Genomic DNA, 21,276 nt, shown 5'->3' with positions numbered 1-21,276 from the left:
CCATGGCTGCATTCACAATTTTGCAGGTTGCGGAGCTGTAATCCTCCAACCCTCGTATTGTTTCGGTGTCTGCTCTGTTGTCTTTACGCTAGTCATCTAATGTAGGAACACTCCGAGACAGATGTGTCTGATTACATGCCTGTTGTTTCTACTGGTAACGAGCAGAATTGTGAATGCAGCTCTGGAGTATAACAGAAGCTTTATAATTAAGATGTTGAAAAGATTGAGATTAGTGTTGAGCGAGTATGTTCTGTCCGAGTATGCTCGGGCCCAGCTCCGAGTATTTATAACTGCTCGGTGATATGGTTGAATCGCTCCCGTGTGCATGATTTATAACTGTTTGACAGTTTTATTACATGTGAGGAATGTGTGAGAAATAGACATTCCTCACATGTAATAAAACTGTCAAACAGTCGCAAATCATGCACACGGGAGCGATTCAACCATATCACCGAGCAGCTGTAAATACTCGGAGCTCGGCCGAGCATACTTGGCGAAAGGGTTAATAGAACATACTCACTCAACACTAATTGAGATACTTTAGAAGTTTCATGAGCACACATTTTCTAATATGAGCAGCACATGCTTTTTCTTTCTGCACATTATCACATTAAAGTAAAACAAAGCTGTGGTTGTGTTGGAAGCAGTGGTCCTAATCTTAGCGTAAACTTGTTTTTTCAGGAGCAGTTCGGAGAGAAGGAAGGAAAAGTCTCGAGATGCAGCCAGGTGTCGGAGAAGTAAGGAGACTGAAGTGTTTTATGAGTTGGCTCATCAGCTTCCTTTGCCTCAGAACATCAGCTCACATTTGGACAAGGCCTCCATCATGCGTCTGGCCATCAGTTACCTCCGCACACAAAAACTATTATCTTCTGGTATGTAGAACATATTTTGTTTTATGTGTATTCGCTTTCAGCTCTGAGTAAGAAAAGCTCTTATCCGAACTGAGCAATGTTTCAATTTCATGGTTTTACAAATGTAGGTGGCGCTCTTACTGTGCACATAGAAGTCATCCCTTCTTATTATAAGAACCAGAGCATTGAGATTTGGATGAAATAAAAATTATATTTGTGATGATCCTAACTAGAGATAAGCAGACCCATGGAAGTTTGGGTTCTGGTATCCAACACAAACTTTATTCGAAAGTTACCAGAACTTTAACCGAACTTGAAAAAGAACCCGAACCCCATTGAAAACAACTTGTGATCTGGAATTTCTCTCTCTCTCTCTGCAACAGGCTTTTCCCGGGACTCCATACATTGCAACGGACTTCCGGGTGAAATCCAGATTCAGTGTTTAGCATCGGACACTAACTGTCCGTTACAAACCCCAAGCTTTTACGTTCGGGTTTGCTCATGATAACTAAAGGGGTACATTTTGGGCCACCAAGAATGATTTATCATTTATAGTGTTAGTATCAAGAGAGATCATTGGGGCCCGTAAGCCCCAATCATTACCAATAAAACATAAACATTTTTATTTCCTGGTCCTTAAAGGGATTTCCCAAGTCTTTTCGAATATTTAAAGGATCGTGAAAAAATAAAGTAAAGGTTTGCTTCCTACTCAAATTCCATTACCATTTCAGCATCACCACTCTGGTGGTCTCCACTAGAACTGGAAGTGATTACACCCCACCCATCAGCCACTTGATCATTCAGGCTGGTGATTGGCTGAAGGTCAGGTGACTAATGCATTACTCCAGGTCTACCGGAGAGCCAGCGCTGGAGCGGCAGCTAAATAACACTTCCTTCTTTATTTTATATCGATCCCTTTCCTGTGCCAAAGTCCTGAAAAATGCCTTAAATGACTTGAATTGAACACTTCCCACAGTAATTGACCATCTGTTCTCTCTACCCACCTGATAAAGAAGAAACAGTCCATTCTGTGGCCACCTGCAGCCTAAACACTAACCCAATTACCAATTATCTGCTGTACCTTTCCTAGTACACGTAGCACAGGCTGAGACCCTCTTCTCTGCCAGCTCCTTGCCTACTCCGAGTGAAGGTCTTTTAGGTCCTGCCTGGAGCAGATGAGGAATAATCTCATTATGTTCCCGTTAAGATCTTGCCATCTTCTCTTTTTTTTTTTCCATGTCTAGAACTTCTTGACTTTTCCCTTAGATATTCTTGGATGGGACAGCCTGGGGGACTTGCTTGAAATTACCTGCAGGCATTTTTGCATTTGTCCAAAATTCTTGCATAAATGGAAGCCAATAACAGATAATTATCCGAATGGTCGACATTTGCTGTTTGCTGCCCTAGTTTGGTTTCCTTAATTAACTGGGGCTCCTTGGCTCTTGTGAAGTTATTTAAACTTTGTGTGATTTGCGCTTTTTTGTACTACACTTTGGACTGTGATGGAGCTATGGTTATATTCAGTTTATTTAAAAAAAAAATTTGTAAGGTCAAAAGTTGTCTCCCCTGACGTTCCCTTATACTCTCACAAATTTCCCACCAAAAAAAAGGACCGGCTGTGTAGAAGCACCACATGCTCAGTACTCGATGGCAGATGTCGGGGGACAGGTAAAATTCCCCCTGACACATGGGTATTCCGATCTCAGTAAGTGATGGTGCATAGCTAGAATACACCATCAATTAATGATTGCTGGCATCACTTGTAAAAATGGAAAAAAACTCCTTTAAAAGGTAACTGAAGGCTAAAACCAAAATTTAAATATCATCTTTAGGCTATGTGCCCACGTTGCATTTATGAAGCAGAAAATTTCTGCTGCATAAATGCAAGTCCTCTCCCGGAAAAACGCATGCGGAATTCCGCACGCGTTTATCGCGCATTTTTCGCGCGTTTATCACTCGTTTTCCACATGCGGAATTGCCTTGCGTTTTTTATGCATTGGACTAAGGCAATTCCGCTTGCGGAAACGCAAAATTAAATGACATGCTGCGGATTTTTGAACGCGGCATAAACGCTGCGGAAAAATCCGCAACATGTGCATAGAACTTGCGGAATCCCATTGGGGACCATGGGGTGCGGATATACATGCGTTTTTCAAGCGTTTACGCTGCGGAAATTCCGCAGCATATACGCTTGAAAAATGCTACGTGGGCACACAGCCTTAGAATGTGATTTGATTGCATGCACTAACAAATAGGAAAAATAGGAGACTGAGCAAAAAAACCCTGTGTTATTCCAATATCCATGCAGATTGTAGTAGCAACAATGGTGTCAATATTTTCTTTCCACCACCAACTTCTGTACTGTGGAAGCTGTTGCCCCTTTATCGTCATCACTCGTCCGCAATCTCCCCCATTCAATCAGTATTTGGTCAGAATTTTACATCAGTATTTGTCAGCCAAAACCAGGAGTGGGTGATAAATACAGAAGTGGTGACGTGTTTCTATTATACTTTTCCTCTGATTGTTCCTCACCTGATTATGGCTTATAAATACTGATGTACACTAGCTTTCAAAAGTTTGGGGTCACCCAAACAATTTTGTGTTTTCCATGAAAACTCATACTTTTATTTATCAAATGAGTTGCAAAATGAATAGAAAATATAGTCCAGACATTGACAAGGTTAGAAATAATGATTTTTATTAGAAAGAATAATTTTCTCCTTCAAACTTTGCTTTCGTCAAAGAATGTTCCCTTTGCAGCAATTACAGTACTGCCGACCTTTGGCATTCTAGCTGTTAATTTGCTGAGGTAATCTTGAGAAATTTCCCCCCATGCTTCCTGAAGCCCCTCACACAAGTTGGATTGGCTTGATGGGCACTTTTTGCGTACCATACAGTCAAGCTGCTCCCACAACAGCTCAATGTGGTTGAGATCTGGTGACTGCGCTGGCCACTCCATTACAGATAGAATACCAGCTGCCTGCTTCTTCCCTAAATAGTTCATGCATAATTTGGAGGTGTGCTTTGGGTCATTGTCCTGTTGTTGGATGAAATTGGCTCCTATCAAGCGCTGTCCACAGGGTATGGCATGGCGTTGCAAAATGGAGTGATAGCCTTCCTTATTCAAAATCCCATTTACCTTGTACAAATCTCCCACTTTACCAGCACCAAAGCAACCCCAGACCATCACATTACCTCCACCATGCTTGACAGATGGCGTCAGGCACTCTTCCAGCATCTTTTCAGTTGTTCTGCGTCTCACAAATGTTCTTCTGTGTGATCCAAACACATCAAACTTTGATACATCTGTCCATAAAACTTTTTTCCAATCTTCCTCTGTCCAAGGTCTGTGTTCTTTTGCCCATATTAATCTTTTCCTTTTATTAGCCAGTCTCAGATATGGCTTTTTCTTTGCCCCTTTGCCCTGAAGGCCAGCATCCCGGAGTCGCCTCTTAACTGTAGACGTTGACACTGGCGTTTTGCGTGTACTATTTAATGAAGCTGCCATTTGAGCTGTGAGGCGTCGATGTCTCAAGCTAGAGACTCAAATGTACTTGTCTTGTTGCTCAGTTGTGCAGCGGGGCCTCCCACTTCTCTTTCTACTCTGGTTAAAGCCTGTTTGTGCTCTCCTCTGAAGGGAGTAGTACACACCGTTGTAGGAAATCTTCAGTTTCTTGGCAATTTCTCGCATGGAATAGCCTTCATTTCTAAGAACAAAAATATACTGTTGAGTTTCACATGAAAATTCTCTTTTTCTGGCCATTTTGAAAGTTTCATAGAACAAACAAATGTAATGCTCCAGATTCTCAACTAGCTCAAAGGAAGGTCAATTTTATAGCTTCTCAAATCAGCCAAACCGTTTTCAGCTGGGCTAACATACTTGTGCAAGGGTTTTATAGGGTTTTCTAAACATCCATTAGCCTTCTTACACAGTTAGCAAACACAATGTACCATTAAAACACTGGAGTGGTGGTTGTTGGAAATGGGCCTCTATACACCTGCAGTATGTAGATATTGCAATAAAAACAAGACGTTTGCAGCTAGAATAGTCATGTACCACGTTAACAATGTATAGAGTGTATTTCTGATTCATTTAATGTTGGCTTCATTGAAAAAAAATGTGCTTTTCTTTAAAAAATAATGAAATTTCTAAATGACGCCCAACTTTTGAACGGTAGTGTATATACTGACCAAATACTGACCGTGTGAACGTGGCCTAAAAGTGAGACTTCTTATCCAGAGTCTCACTCACCACCAATTTCCAAAATCCATCCTTATGTGATTGTGTCAAGGTTATAAGTAATGGCCCTTCTGCCATGTGATATACCCCCTATGTTGCTGCATCCTCGCCTATGAACAGACAGTTTGCCCACCTTCGCAATGAGCTTTGAATACAGGTAATACAGATCATCGCTTTGGAGATACTTTGATATCCTTTGTATCAGTAATGGGTACTTTAAGACCTTGATAAACATTAGACTGACGTCAGCAGGACACGCAGATATCAACAGGTTTAGCCGACAGGTCCCCAACTCTTCCCCGATAGATGTTAAGTATCGGACTGCTGATCTGCTTGTTCTCTAAGCGTTAACCTACCGGCAGAGATGTCTGGCAGCGGCGCTCTCATAGAGAAAATGCTTGGAAAGCACTTGGCAGAGTGAACGCTCCAGTATATGGGAGATAGTCAGCCAACAGCTCTCCCCATGATGGGGGGCTTTTCTTTAATATTGCAGAGGAACACTAGTCTACAAAATCAGCAATGGACATATCTAGACCCTACAATGACTCACAATTGAAAAAAAAATTCATGGGGTAATGGCTGTGACAAACTAGATTTCCTCTTGGTAGACGGGACCACATAAATCATAGACTCAAGGGTACCACATGAATAAGACTCAGAAAGCACATCCCAACGTGAAGACCTACAAATCATTCTCTAAGGAGGGGCAAGTTTTTTGTCCCCTACCCTTAATAGTTGTTGGATTGCTTCCTGTTGTCCCCTCCTCATCAATCCCTAGCGTCCTTACCTATAATATCTACTCCCCAATTCCATCCAGTCCCACACCTTCAACTTGGGCTGGTTGCTCATACATCTTGGATATCTGGCAAAACACCTGCAGGAAAGCACAGGTAAAACCACAGTATAGACATAAAAAAATAAATCCTTTATTAATATGCTATCAAAAAGATATTAAAAAGTGCCAAAAAGTAGTAATAAAAACATGGCGAACATAGGAGAAGAAAACGTGGGGGGCATACATGTGTCTGGACTAGTGTTGACGAATTTGTTCGGCATTTCAAATTCGGGTTCGTGTTCGGGGTTCCAGCTTGTTATCTGCGTGACAGCGTGGCAAATCAGGGATGTTCGTGGGTGGAGCCGTTTTTTTGGCGCGAACAAGCCGGAACCCCGAACACGAACCCGAATTTGAAATATCGAACAAATTCGCTCAACACTAACCTGGACCACATAACCTTGCCAGGTAACAAGACGACCCACCACACCAGCTGCCAGACATCTTGGATATTTGCTCCTTTAGGTGACATCTGTTTCTCCTGACCCCTCAATATAAATGTACACTCATTTTAACAGATCATGCATGTTCTGAATTGGGAGAGTGGAATAAGCTAATGGCAGATATATCTGGTGGCTACTTATTTCTATGAGAACAAAAGGATCAGGTGATAAAATTCAATTTTCAAGATCCTTCTTTCCGTAAGGGTAAAGTTGCTCTCTACGTATTTTATGGTTAACTGATCCTCTTAATATACTTAGATGGATGCATATTGAAGTAATTTTTACTATTATTATTGTTTTATATCTTTTTTTTTTACCAATTTTCTCTGAAGACACAAAATAATCAAAGACAATAGTCATCCAGGATCTGCTGACGTGACTCTGATTAGTCACTTTTTTATGAGTCCTGTAAAATGAATGTTTTTGCAAAGTATTATCCTGATATGTTCCTTGTGGTCCATCATCTGTCCCAGACTTTTCCAAGTCGCGGCTTTGCAGAAGATTAATTGGGTTTGTTTAGTAAACATAATGGCTTCAAATTATAAGCTGGCTATTTAGATCGGAGATAGCCGGTAGCTATTTATCTCTGATGCTTCCCAGAGACTTGCTGTCAGATAAGACCAAAGTATGGTTCAAATCAAAGACAACTAAACATTTGGGTATTAGACAGAGAGCCGAAAAAGCCATTTCCCAAGTCCAAACAGTCTGCGTGCATGTGATGCCAATTGATACGGCAGATTACTGCAAATTCAGAGGTTATCAGAGGATATTAAGGATGGACAATAATATTGGTTGTTATGCACACACCCGGACTGACTGGCATGTGCGGGTGTTGTGGTTCCACTGGACCATGGACCGGAGAGTGCCTGGAGGGGCGTGACTAAGTATCTGGCCGATCCGACCAAGGTGGCACGACGGCATACGACGCCAGTGCACCAGGGAGAAACCGGGCAGAGGGACCAGGTGCTACTCCAGGTCAAACTCCGGACACGGGGGTTGACCCACACTGGGATTACTGGAACAGGCAGGTTAGGCTGGCACAGACTGGTGGATGTAAGCAAACACGGCAGGTATGCAGATGGGTGGATACAGGCGAGTATGCAGGCAGGGAGGTACTGGCCGAAAGGACGGGCTGGAGCACAGAAAGGTTAAGACCCAGTACAGACTGGGTCACAGAACCGCAGATGCGGTAGACAACCACAGCAGAGAGGGAACGCCCGAAGCGGTGGGCAAGAACAGAGCAGGACGGGGCTGCAGGAGCAGCGAGCACAAGCAGGGCAGGACAGGACTGCCGGAGCAGCGGGCAGAAGCAGGGCAGGACAGGACTGCCGGAGCAGCGGGCAGAAGCAGGGCAGTACAGGACTGCCGGAGCAGCGGGCAGAAGCAGGGCAGGACAGGACTGCCGGAGCAGCGGGCAGAAGCAGGGCAGGACAGGACTGCCGGAGCAGCGGGCAGAAGCAGGGCAGGACAGGACTGCCGGAGCAGCGGGCAGAAGCAGGGCAGGACAGGACTGCCGGAGCAGCGGGCAGAAGCAGGGCAGGACAGGACTGCCGGAGCAGCGGGCAGAAGCAGGGCAGGACAGGACTGCCGGAGCAGCGAGCAGAAGCAGGGCAGGACAGGACTGCCGGAGCAGCGAGCAGAAGCAGGGCAGGACAGGACTGCCGGAGCAGCGGGCAGAAGCAGGGCAGGACAGGACTGCCGGAGCAGCGGGCAGAAGCAGGGCAGGACAGGACTGCCGGAGCAGCGGGCAGAAGCAGGGCAGGACAGGACTGCCGGAGCAGCGGGCAGAAGCAGGGCAGGACAGGACTGCCGGAGCAGCGGGCAGAAGCAGGGCAGGACAGGACTGCCGGAGCAGCGGGCAGAAGCAGGGCAGGACAGGACTGCCGGAGCAGCGAGCAGAAGCAGGGCAGGACAGGACTGCCGGAGCAGCGAGCAGAAGCAGGGCAGGACAGGACTGCCGGAGCAGCGAGCAGAAGCAGGGCAGGACAGGACTGCCGGAGCAGAGAGCAAAAGGGTCAGAGCGGAGCAAGGCTGCCGGAGCAGTGAGCAAGGAGTCAGAGCAGGACGGACAGGGCTCTGTTCACACGGAACAGACAGGAAGGGAAAGGCAGAGCCAGATACCCACAGGGTACTTGCAGTGAAGTAGCACGTGGACCACAAACTCACAAACGGGAGTACAGAGACAACAAGCAGGAGTTAGGTACGAGTTCAGACTCTGCAGAAAAAGGAAAGGAACGGACATAGAGGCAAAACAGGTAAAGGATAGGAGAGAGTTCAGACTGGAACTGAGTGTACGGAAGAGACCGACACTGCAGCAGGATACAGGAGCGGGTCTGGGAATACGGCCCCCAGAGAGGCGGGACGAACAGGCAAGGAGCGTGTTCAGACAGGACAGACAAGATACAGGAACGGATCTAGGTAATCGGCCCCTAGAAGGCGGGAGGAACAGGCTAGGAGCGTGTTCAGACAGGCCTGGAAATACAGCCTCCAGGAAAGGCAGCAGGCAAGAGTACACAGACAGGACTCAGTTCAGACACGGGAACTGATACCGCAAGGCAGGAGACATAGACAGGACTCAGTTCAGACAGGAACAGATACCGCAAGGCAGGGACACAAACAGGACTCTGTTCAGACGGGAACAGATACCGAAAGGCAGAGACACAAACAGGACTCTGTTCAGACGGGAACAGATACCGCAAGGCACAGACAGGCAGATCTAGGAATACGGCCCCTAGAAGGCGAAAGAACAGGCAAGAAGCGTGTTCACAAGAACAGACCACAGTTCAGACACAGAACTGGAAAACAGGCAGGAAAACAGGATAGGACCTGGCATGTCAGAGACAAAAAAGCCGACTGACAGGACACAATGCTCAGGCGCCATCTTGAGGAAGAAGGTGGTATAAATACCCAAAGATGGACAGCAATAGGCTGAAGGTGCAACAGGGGCGTGTCCGCAGCAGGTACAAGAAACAGGAAGTTCAGCGGGCGTCGCCCTATGCAGCCAAAACAGACAAACAGACAGCAAGGAGGGAAGCCAGAGAGACATTCTGGACTGGAGATCAAGTGCGCGCTCTTGCACAGTGGGAGATGGACCACCATGCAAGGACGCCGCCAGGTATGTTACATTGGTGAAGACAAAGAACATTTTTTTAAAATTAGATTTAGTCCTGGAGGGAAATAGTCTCTCAACTGGCTTAGTTACAGTAAGTGAGAGTATAACATTAATATATGTCACTAGCAAAGTCATACATTTGGTTAAGGTAGGTTATATAGAAATAGGAACATGTGTTTCCCTTTAAACATGCAAAATAGCATAGTCTCTCTAGTGCCACCTATAGGTGACTATCAAATACAATGTCTCTATAGAGAGAAAAACTGTCTTTGTTGCCCAAAGCAACCAATCAGATCTCAGTTTTAATTTTTTTGGACAGCTCCGGAAAAATGGAGTACTGTGATTGACTGATATGGGAAACAAATATAAATCTGGTCCATTTTTTAATGCTGCATTCTTAAGACTTGGTTTGCTTATTTTCTTAATTTCTGTGTTATTGAACAGTCATAGAAAATAAAGGCTGAAAGAAGGCAATGGAGAATAAAATTCAAATCTAAAATTTGCGCTGTAATGGTCTGGAGTTTATACACTGCATGTGCCATGTATGCAGCTGCACTGTGCACAGTCTGTCGCCTTTCCTGTGCCTTAGATCTGCTTCTGTGATTCTCCAGTATTTTGCTCACAATTTGATATTAACTTACAGCTTCTGATCTGATAGAACGGGTAGCACTTGCAGAAAGAGAATACTTCCCAAAAACGATCACAGGCATACACTGGATTAATCTCTTCTTAAAGCCTAGCGTCAAGTAGTATTTAACGTGCCCACGCTTGGCTCGAGAGAATGTTCCATAAATATTTAGTCAGATGCTTCCACTTGTAGATGAAATATCTTTCTGCCAATGTTAGACACTTGCATGTGATTTATGTCTGTTTGCGCTCATACAATGTTTTGTATCCACCCAATATACTCCATTCTATTTCCGCCAGTACTTTATATCTATGTCAAATAGGATGCGAAGAAGTGTACAAAGGCTTGTTGACTGTACAAAGAAAGGAACAAAAGAGACTGAGTATTAAGATTTATCAAGAACTCATGAGTAATATGGTTCTCGGACTAGAGAGGGTAATGGCCACTGGCCAACTAGTTGATCTCTATGGCATGTAATTCATTGCCAGACCAACCGGGGGCGAATCATCTCTTGTGTATCAATTGTGCTTGTTACATTATCATTGCAGTGTTTTCCACTAAAATATTTGCAGAGAAATTTCAACAGAACTGAGTTTATTTGCCAAAAATATGTTTCATAGGAAACACAATAAAAAAACACCTCCCCTCCCAATAATATAGAAGTTTTATTCTTGAGTTGTCTTCGACTGTCAAGTATTCTGTTCATCCATTCTTATGATGTCGGTATCCGGGGAAGTTGACTGATGTTCAATGTGTCCACCTTTACAGCTCCAGCATGGGTTGTCGGTCAACTTTCCTGAATTTCAAATGGCAGGCTTGTCTGGGAATGCCTTCATACACCCGTTGCTTCTTTATGGGGTGCAACAAAAAGTGTGTTTTTTTCTGGAGGACCTGACAGGATTGCGCATTCCATAGACAACTGTGAGAATTGTGTCATACCTCTTTTCACCTGCGGTGGCACTGTAGTTAAAATTAATATTTATACACTGTTCCAGTACAGATAAGGATAAGTGCACACGTTTTTATCACGGTTTTTCCATGCAGTTTTGACATAAGAACTGAACAATTTCCTAGTGCCAGCAAATTGAATGAGATTGCTGAACTCTCACGCACACGTTGCTTATTTTTTCCTTGCAGATTAAAATCAGAAGTATGTCAATTCTTTTAGCATTTTTGCAGCAGATTTAACCCATACTAATTAGTGGGGGGAAATATGCAACAAAAACTCAAGTAAAAACATTGCAAAAACACGCCTTTTTTATGCAGCATTTTTCCTACCAAGAGATGCCGAAATGGTGCAGAAACTTCTACTGCAAACTCTTAAGATGTGCACATACCCTTGCAGATGATCGCTCTGGAAACCATGTTGAAAAATTGATTGACCAAAACTGATGTCCCCCTCAAAGCAGCACTCTAGCGTTTTGTTTATTTCACTGCTGGGATGGTGTCAATGTTCTAAGTTCCCTGCCCCAGTATTATACTTACCATCTTTTATTGGTGCCGCTTCGGTTGTCTTCTTCAGGTTGTGACCTGTTGGCTCACTCGAGTGTTTGTTTGGCGAGACGGAAGTCAAATCTCAATGTAAGTCTATGAACGAGGCTCTCATAGACTTACATTGAGAACTTGTGACAGTTACCTCTGACTTCTGGTCAGTCGGGAGCTGGGATCACAAATTTGCAGGGCGGGATCAGAACGGCACTGGGAAGAGCTGAAGACAGTGGGTAGTGAGTTCTCGCTACTTTTTAATTTTGATAAATAATATTCTAAGTTATTCCTTAAAGGGTTTGTCCAGTATTCCAAAAACAAGGCTGAATACTTCCTAAATTTATGCCACATCTGTCCGTGTTGTGTGCAATATTGCAGCTCAGACCCATTTTCTTAAATTGAGCTAAGCTGTAATACCAGACACAATCTATGGATATTCTTGGAGCTGTTTTGGAAGAAAGCTGTCTTGTTTTTGTAATTCTGGCTAACTCTTTTTATTTGGAGACTTTTTTCCACTGTTTCACGTGATTTCAACATATTTTCAGAAATTAAAAAAAACAAACAAAATCACTTTGGTTGCACTTTTTTTTCCACAAATTGAAGAAGTTCTTCCAAGAGCACATGCATGAACATTGAGATTAAGCACGGTTTGGGTTCCTCATTGTCCAGTTGTAGTGATGTCACGAACGAGGTTTACAAAGATCTTTTCAACTAAATTTCAACATTACCACAAGATCATTTATGACAAAATAAGGAACAGAGAAAATGAGGAATTATAGCTCGTCCCAGTGTCCGAGGGTTGCTCTACCAGGCAGCTGGCCAGATATAATAAAGGTGCCTCATCAATAGGATAATTTTTCACTGTCTATGAAGGTGGCAATTAATCTTAACCATGATCCTGTTTGGTCAAATTAGAAAATGATTTTGCTTATGATTCAGTTAAGAAAAAAAAGATCAGCTCTGAAATAAGTCATTATTAGGCCACGGCCCCACTATCAGTATTCGGTCAGTAATTTTTCTCAGGAGTGGGAGCCAAAACCAGGAGTGGGTGATAAATGCAGAATTGGTGACTTGTTTCTATTATACCTTTTCTCTGATTGTTTCACACCTGGTTTTGGCTCCCGCTCCTGAGAAAAAATACTGACTGAATGCTGACTAAATATATAGTGGGGCCGTGGCCTTAAGCTTAGAATGGGACCCCCACCATCAGGACATAGAAGACATTATTATTTTTCCTTTACTCTATCCCTTGACCTTCGTGGTTCTGCCTCTAATTTTTCGACTTCTGCCCTGTCATACACAACAGCTCACCACCGAGTTGTTCCCCTCTATATGAATACTACCCTTAGCATTCACAGATTTGAGGGTCCTTCTACAAATAAAAAACACTGCTAAAAATTAGTGGGTCTCTGGAAAGAATTAGGGTTTGTTCTACACATCTGGTTGCAAAGAGAGCATGAGCTGTCGCTACCAAGGGAGCACCACTAGCTCCAATTAACTTGGTTCTCAAAGCTTGCATCGTTGATCCCATATTGGGTTGCTGACCCAAGACATCTAGCAGATGAGGCACCCACCAATGTGTCATCTATCTCCGCCCTTCTCTTGCTTTTTGAAGCCGGAGCTGTCAATGAAAGAAGAGACAATTGGAGATTGAGGTGGAGATGCACCGAGCGGCAGGACTTGGTTTCAACAGTCATTCTGTGCTGACAGAGTCCCAAATTCTTATACCTTTATTTTTGTAAATGGGACAGGTGATTAGAGATGGCGTACAGGCACATAAGGCACATTATGGACAGGCACTGAATGCCAGACATCGTGGCTCCATATTAATGTAAGAAGGGCCGTTACTGTAATGTGGTGAGCCTATAACATCTCGATAGCAGAATCAGGGGTTATGCAATAAATGTTCTGTTCCTCATTCTGGTGATGGCGTGATATCTACCGGAGAAACTTCTGTAAAGAGGAATCATGTAAACATTGTACTTTAATATATGATCATACACTCATCATCCGATGAGTATTATGTCAGCCCTTTCGTTGGGTTGGAACCCACCTGATTGTTTTCTATTTTTCTCCCCTAAGAGATAAGCAGCGCTACAAGTGTCTGCTTATTTCGTTTGCGCTATTGAAAAACCTGCCTGCTCAATCAAGCTGAAGGTCCATGTAATGGCCATCACTTGCTGGGTAGGACTGGCCTACACAAGTAGCAGTAGATCTTCCCATGAGCCCAAGCTCTGATACCATAATGTATCTCTACAGCCAAAATCAGGACATTAGGCCTCAGCAAAATGGTCAAGAACATCCACTTTGGGTGGAATTTGTATAGACACCTTTTTATTCCAGTCCAAGCTAAATTGGAACCATTTACAAGTTTCAATAATAAGCGCAAAGGTCCAGCAGAAGACAACCCCAATGGAGTTGTTTTCAAGTCGATCACTTGTCCACTAGGGTCTATTTCTAGTTGAGCAAAAAGATTTGCAGGATCCTTGTCCAGCATCTAGTTTGTTACTCTGTGGAAGCAGGACCAGGTTCTTGCAAACTTCTTTGATTGGCACGCAAGAAGAAGGGTTTAGTAGGGTCATAGTCAGCCTGCTATGGAGTGCTGATGAGAGTCCTGGACCAGGGTCCTGTGAAACATTTTACTCAACTCTATCTCTTATAGGATGATTCACAAATAACCTATTAGACTTTTTGGATGATGTGCTGTGTGTACATGTGGATGTGCCTATGGTCTGTATATATAGAGGGTAAATCCTCAGAATTATCTCATCAGTTGACCCAAGGATCCCTGTCTTGCAGTGATTACTTACCACTTCTGGTGATCATGGAATGAGTGACTCTAATTTTGGCACTGTTTGTAGAAATAAAAAAGGCAGTTCCTTGTTTCTAATCCTACAAAATGCCTTTATATCATAAGTGATTTTTTTATTGACCAGAGAGAAATTTCTGTGTTTCATATGTGAAGAGGAATCATATCATCAGGTGGCTTAAAGATCCCCAGTCTGGCACTTGCCACTTTCGGTGACCATGTAATGAGTGGCTCTAATTTTGGCACTGTTTGTAGAAATAAAAAAATGACAGTTCCTTGTTTCTTATCCTAGAAAAGACCTTTATATCAAAAGTGATTGAATATTACAGAGAATTGGTTATTGTTTTAGAAAAGTCCGTTAGGGTCATTCTTAACGAGGACACATGACAAGCGTCATATGAGAAGGGTTTGTTATCAGCTCTGTAACATCTAAGAATATAGGTCGGTGGACGTTATGAGAACTGATTGTGCCAGGCCCTTAATCAAACAGATCATGACATACAAGAGATGAACACAAACTAAATAATCCTTTAGCTATAGATGCACGTCAGTCAAAAATACACAGTGAGCCTATGTAACTTTCCTCTGGCCTGGGCATTGAATATCATGTCCTTTCTTCCTTCTCCGTGCTTTGTGCTTTATTTCGACCTGCCAATCAATTCCCACTGACATGGGCAAGTGCCCCAGGCGCCGCGCTGTCCGGATTTGTACTGAAGCTTCGCTATTTAGGCCTTGCTCCACATTGCTCTCACGTTTCTCCTCTCTTGAACTTGTCGCAGTGCCAGCTGTGCTGCTGCTTATGCACTAGATGGCGATGTTATTTGTGTGCAGTAATATGATCTCTGTATAGTTTTATTGTATAAGCACGGTATGGCGGTATTATGTGATCTGTTATGTGTATGAACATGTTGTTTTATTCCTCCCCTCTTAAACTTGTACCGAGACTTCTACTATGCTAAGCGTTAGAGGTGACTGCAATGTTCTCTGTAAAACACTGTTAAAGGTTCACAGTATAGCACTATTATATAGACACTGTAAAGCAGTATTATGTGGTCTGTTATGTATATGTAGCTTTTTTATATGTCCCCCATAGAGCCAGCTATGCTCTCATTTGTGCATGATAAGGCACTGCTATTTGTGAACTGTATAGAACTATTTATTTATTTTACTCGCTGATATAGCGCCATTAATTCCACAGCACTTTACAGAAATAATCATCGCTGTCCCCATTGGGGCTCACAATCTAGATTCCCTATCAGTATGTCTTTGGAGTGTGGGAGGACACCGGAGAACCCGGAGGAAACCCACGCAAACGGGGGGAGACTGTATTATGTGGTCTATGTCATTTTTGCACCATATTGCACCATAATTTATTGTTTCATGAGCTGGATGTATAACAGTATTGGGTGCAGAGGCAGCCGTCTGACCTGCGGGAACCCAAACCTTATGTGCCATATACTGTATGAACATGTCAGTTTTATAAGTGGTACATGTAGACAAGGGGGTTCATTTTCAGCCTTTACATTTGGTCCGGAGATCCAAATCATACCTGTGCCAGGGTCCCCCAAACCCACATATATTTATTAGTACATTTGCTCATCAAGAGTTCACGCGTCAGCACTCTCCTACTATATTGGTTGTCACCTAGCTTTTCTAGATGACTTTCATGTGTCCACATATATTTATTTATTTTTATCATTTTAATTTTAGCTGTCAGGCAAGGTCTAAGTTTTCCTTTTTTTTAATTTATACCCGTGTTCCTTTAAAGGAAATAAAGACACATGTAAGGAGAGTTGGCGGAGCCAGGTACAACGCTCATCCTGACACTGAAGATTAATGAAAGCTCGTTTGCCCGGGTGTATTTTTAGCACAGGAGGCATTTAAGTCTAAGTGTCGCATACGAGAGATCTGTCCATTACTATGGAGGGTTGTTGCTATCATTTCTCGCTTGTGTTATTTACATGGTGTTTGTTAATAAAACAATCTAATTATCAATCTGTTACCTTAAAACGCCTTATAATATGTAACCATTGAGCGATTGCCACCCACAATTACATCATGAACTATGTGTAATCTCTGCTTCTACGAATCAGGACTTGGTAGAAGTCATCTTTGTGTAACGTGATGCTGGGTGGTAGACATGGGCGAGGCACTTGTCTGTTGCGCCCCGGCACGTTACATGAAAGTGGGGGTCCTGGCTGGGTGTGGACTATGAGGGTGGTATGCCCGTGCAGGCTGCATGTAACCGATGATGCTGGTTTGCCAGGACCAGGTGTTGGAACTCCCGCCCAAGACACTTTACCCGTCTCACGTACTCAGTCCTGTTTAGACCCATTACCTTCAAGACTTATAAACTCTAGGCCTTGTGGCTAGGGCTCCGGTAGATCACTCTGTCTCTCTGTCACTTCTGCTCCGGATCTTGCTATCGCTTTCGTTTTGGTCTCCTCTCGGTTAGGGACACCCAAAATTCGGCACTGCTCATATTGGATCATAGGTCCATTTGCTATGCACTCCAGGCTGTAGCTGACTCCTAACAGGAAAACCGTCACTTTCCCTTCAACTTGGTCCCTCCTCCTCTGGGCTAGTCCCAAACATTAAACTCTCACTATCCCTATTGTCAGACTACATACCTTGAATGCATATCACAATTTACAATATATATCACAATTTACATTGCATCACTTAACATATTGCAACAAAAAACTTGTTTTCTTCAAAGGGGAATGTGGGCAACATGTCCATCTCCTTACATTTGCTGAAATGTTTCTGGAGGTGTCACTTTATGGCTTTTGACCAGCTATGTATCCCCTGCTAACTTACATCCTCAGCCAGGAAGGGATTGTGTCTTGTCATACAGCTTTCTCGTACCTCATACTTTCCAGTTTCTATCTACTGCATTCTGTTTGTTTTCTACAATTCTAGGGTAGATGCCTGCCGGATCAGACTACATGGGGTTCGTTTTGTAGTCTGTAACCGTGGAAACACATAGGTCTGCATAAGAGCTGTAAGCACAAAATGGTTGAAAATTAGTTGCTTTTATATGAAATTGTTGGAAAACATATTTTTTTGAAGTGGCACTCCTGTCTCGTAAAATTGATAGCATATCTAAGTGATATTTCATCACTTGACCCAATGATCAATGAGAGAGTTGATGTTTTGGACCCCTCCAGTCCTAATAATAAGAGGGGAAGCAATGCTGATTTGGCACTGAGATTTGCTTTACAGTAGTTGTTTGTCCAATAGCTGATAGCTGTACAGGGAAACAGCAGCACAGCTCTATTTAAAGGGATTGTTCCCTTTCAGATCATTTTAGGCCCTTGCAACAACCTGCGCTATAATCACCTTCCCTGGGTCCACTGGTGTGTCTCCGCCGCTACTCCCTGTGTCTGGCATGGGCTACGGAGCTGACATTACATTGACAGAACGGCCGCAAATCACTGTAGACAGAGCACCAATTTCAGAGCCCCTGAGCTCACTGATTGGCTGCCACCCTATTTTTGGGACTTTATTCTGGTTTTCTGCACATTTTACACAGCGGCCAAATAGTTTGTGGATGGCGGCTGCATATCGCTTTGCCATTTTTGTTAGACATCAGCGCAGCAGGCAATGCCATTCACCAGGAGCAATAACAAAGACTTGCCGGTGGAGCGGGGAAGCTGATAACTGCTTGATCACGCAGAGGTTGCCCTGTGCTTTGTTTGAGCAGTCATTTTGTGCTGACAAGGCTCAATTTTAGAGAAAAAAAATATTGAAAGCTTTGTTTCATTCCTTGATGCTTTGAGGGTGTCATTTGGGTAAATTAAGGATCGGCACACACTAATCCTCACCCTACGACATCTCCTTGTTGGCAGCTCATACTACAGAACTCAATGTACTCTGGGAAGCAGGATGCAGATCGCCTCTACGGAGGTCATGGTGGTGACCCCAGCTGAGTAGCACTGTCATTTTCTTCTGGAAACAGTAAACGTCCTTGAAGTTTTGTAAGAGCAATTAATAATAATCCCCTGAGAGTGGAAAAGGTTACATTCATAACCGAGACTATAAATCTCCCAGCACAGTTAAAGAGACAGATCAGCTGTGACCATTCCACATGTCCATTCAGCCATTCGCCTCCATACAGTCTTTTATTTAAGGGTTAAAATATTTGAATAAAAATAAATCTTTCAAGATGGTGCATTAAAGTAAACATTATCGTCCAGATGCTAAAGACACATTTATACCCCCCCCCCCCACCCCTCTTGAGCCATACTTTCCACTAAATAGACATTTTTAAAAAAAATCAAGTGGATTTCTATTCAATATACATATTAATAAATCAGGAGTTAGTGCATAAGTCGATCCCCGAGGTATCAACATTTTTTGCTTTTTATTACGGTTGCCAAAATATGAATTAAACAATACTTCTGCTTTAACAGGTTTGTCAAGGATTGGGGTGCAAGTCTGCAGTCACTCTATGTGACTGCAGACTTGTGAATCCTCACAGCGCACACACTGTGCACTGTCAGGATTCTCCGGTGTCTGGAGCTGGCCAGTGAGTGAATGTAATTATGCGATTTGCATACATGCGGTCACATACTGACTAGACATGCACAGCCTCCCTCAATTCATCAATATTGAGCGAGGCCAGACAGGGCCGGCGTCAGCACCTGGCGCACCCGGGCAAATGCCGGGGCCCTGAGCAGGCAGAGGGGCCCACTGGCGGTCGCGCACCCTGCTGGGCTATGGGCGGAGGAGAGCGGTGTCAGCGCCCGCCCTTCTCCGCCGCTTGCTCAGGGCCCCGGCAGCCCGATACTTACTTCTCCCCGTGCCTCCGCAGATCAGCTGTCTTCCTGCTCTGCGCTCCCTGTGACGTCTCAGGTCAGAGGGCGCGGTGACGTCTTTACACCGCGCCCTCCCCTGAGCCGTCACAGGGAGCGCTGAGCGGGAAGACGCCGACAACGCTGGAGTTCGGAGCCGAGCAGCGAGCGGCGGGCAGCAGGCAGCAGGTGAGGAGAAGGGAGGTGAGTATTTGATTTTATTTTTTTTTTTTTAATGTATGGAGGCATGGGGCATTATAAAGAGGGGAGGGGGGGCATCCTCCATGGAGCATTATAAAGAGGAGGGGTGACAGCCTGCATGGGGCATTATAAGGTGGGGAACAGCCTGCATGGGGCATTATAAAGAGGGGGGGATTCCTGCTTGGGGCATTATAATGAGGAGGGGTGACAGCCTGCATGGGGCATTATAAGGTGGGGACCAGCCTGCATGGGGCATTATAAGGTGGGGAACAGCCTGCACGGGGCATTATAAAGAGAGGGGGGGACATCCTGCATGGGGCATTATAAAGAGGAGGGGTGACAGCCTGCATGGGGCAGTATAAAGAGGAGGGGTGACAGCCTGCATGGAGCATTATAAAGAGGAGGGGTGACAGCCTGCATGGGGCATTATAAAGAGGGGGGGCAGCCTGTATGGGGCATTATGTGGGGGGTAACAGCCTGCATGGAGCATTAAAAGGGGGGGGCCTGTATGGGGCATTATGTGGGGGGGGACAGCCTGCATGGAGCATTATAAAGAGGGGAGGGGGGGCATCCTCCATGGAGCATTATAAAGAGGAGGGGTGACATCCTGCATGGGGCATTATAAAGAGGAGGGGTGACAGCCTGCATGGGGCAGTATAAAGAGGAGGGGTGACAGCCTGCATGGGGCATTATAAAGAGGAGGGGTGACAGCCTGCATGGGGCAGTATAAAGAGGAGGGGTGACAGCCTGCATGGGGCATTATAAGGTGGGGAACAGCCTGCATGGGGCATTATAAAGAGGGGGGGATTCCTGCTTGGGGCATTATAATGAGGAGGGGTGACAGCCTGCATGGGGCATTATAAGGTGGGGACCAGCCTGCATGGGGCATTATAAGGTGGGGAACAGCCTGCACGGGGCATTATAAAGAGAGGGGGGGACATCCTGCATGGGGCATTATAAAGAGGAGGGGTGACAGCCTGCATGGGGCAGTATAAAGAGGAGGGGTGACAGCCTGCATGGAGCATTATAAAAAGGAGGGGTGACAGCCTGCATGGGGCATTATAAAGAGGGGGGGCAGCCTGTATGGGGCATTAGGTGGGGGGTAACAGCCTGCATGGAGCATTAAAAGGGGGGGGCCTGTATGGGGCATTATGTGGGGGGGAACAGCCTGCGTGGAGCATTATAAGGGGGGGGCAGCCTGTATGGGGCATTATGTGGGGGGTAACAGCCTGCATGGAGCATTAAAAGGGAGGGGCCTGTATGGGGCATTATGTGGGGGGTAACAGCCTGCATGGAGCATTATAAGGGGGGGACAGCCTGTATGGGGCATTATGTGGGGGGTAACAGCCTGCATGGAGCATTATAAGGGGGGACAGCCTGTATGGGGCATTATGTGGGGGGTAACAGCCTGCATGCAGCATTATATGGGGACCGGTATCCTGTATGGAGCGTTATATGGGGGCCAGTATCCTGTATGGAGCGTTATATGGGGGCCAGTATTCTGTATGGAGCCTTATATGGGGGCCAGTATTCCGTATGGAGCCTTATATGGAAGCCAGTATTCCGTATGGAGCCTTATATGGGGGCCAGTATTCCATATGGGGGCCAGTATTCCGTATGGAGCCTTATATGGGGGCCAGTATTCCGTATGGAGCCTTATATGGGGGCCAGTATTCCTTATGGAGCCTTATATGGGGGCCAGTATTCCATATGGAGCCTTATATAGGGGCCAGTATTCCATATGGGGCCTTATATGGGGGCCAGTATTCCGTATGGAGCCTTATATGGGGGCCAGTATTCCGTATGGAGCCTTATATGGGGGCCAGTATTCCGCATGGAGCCTTATATGGGGGTCAGTATTCCGCATGGAGCCTTATAT

General features: G+C 44.8%; 1 protein-coding gene across 2 annotated transcripts in view; it reads left to right on the top strand.

Moving 5' to 3' along the window:
* EPAS1 (endothelial PAS domain protein 1) overlaps positions 1 to 21,276 on the top strand; it is a 166,401-nt gene that overhangs the window by 93,088 nt on the left and 52,037 nt on the right. For both annotated transcript variants that reach the window (XM_073672055.1, XM_073672056.1), the window contains exon 3: positions 682 to 872. In XM_073672055.1, the coding sequence (XP_073528156.1) occupies positions 682 to 872 (191 nt within the window). The remainder of the gene's footprint in view (positions 1 to 681; positions 873 to 21,276) is intronic.

This window comes from Phyllobates terribilis, unplaced genomic scaffold (genome assembly GCF_046119375.1).
Source record: "Phyllobates terribilis strain yellow unplaced genomic scaffold, ASM4611937v1 Scaffold_3__8_contigs__length_932513732, whole genome shotgun sequence".
NCBI lineage: Eukaryota > Metazoa > Chordata > Amphibia > Anura > Dendrobatidae > Phyllobates > Phyllobates terribilis.
The sequence above is the reverse complement of the archived record's forward strand: the minus strand, read 5'-3'. Positions and strand labels throughout refer to the sequence as shown.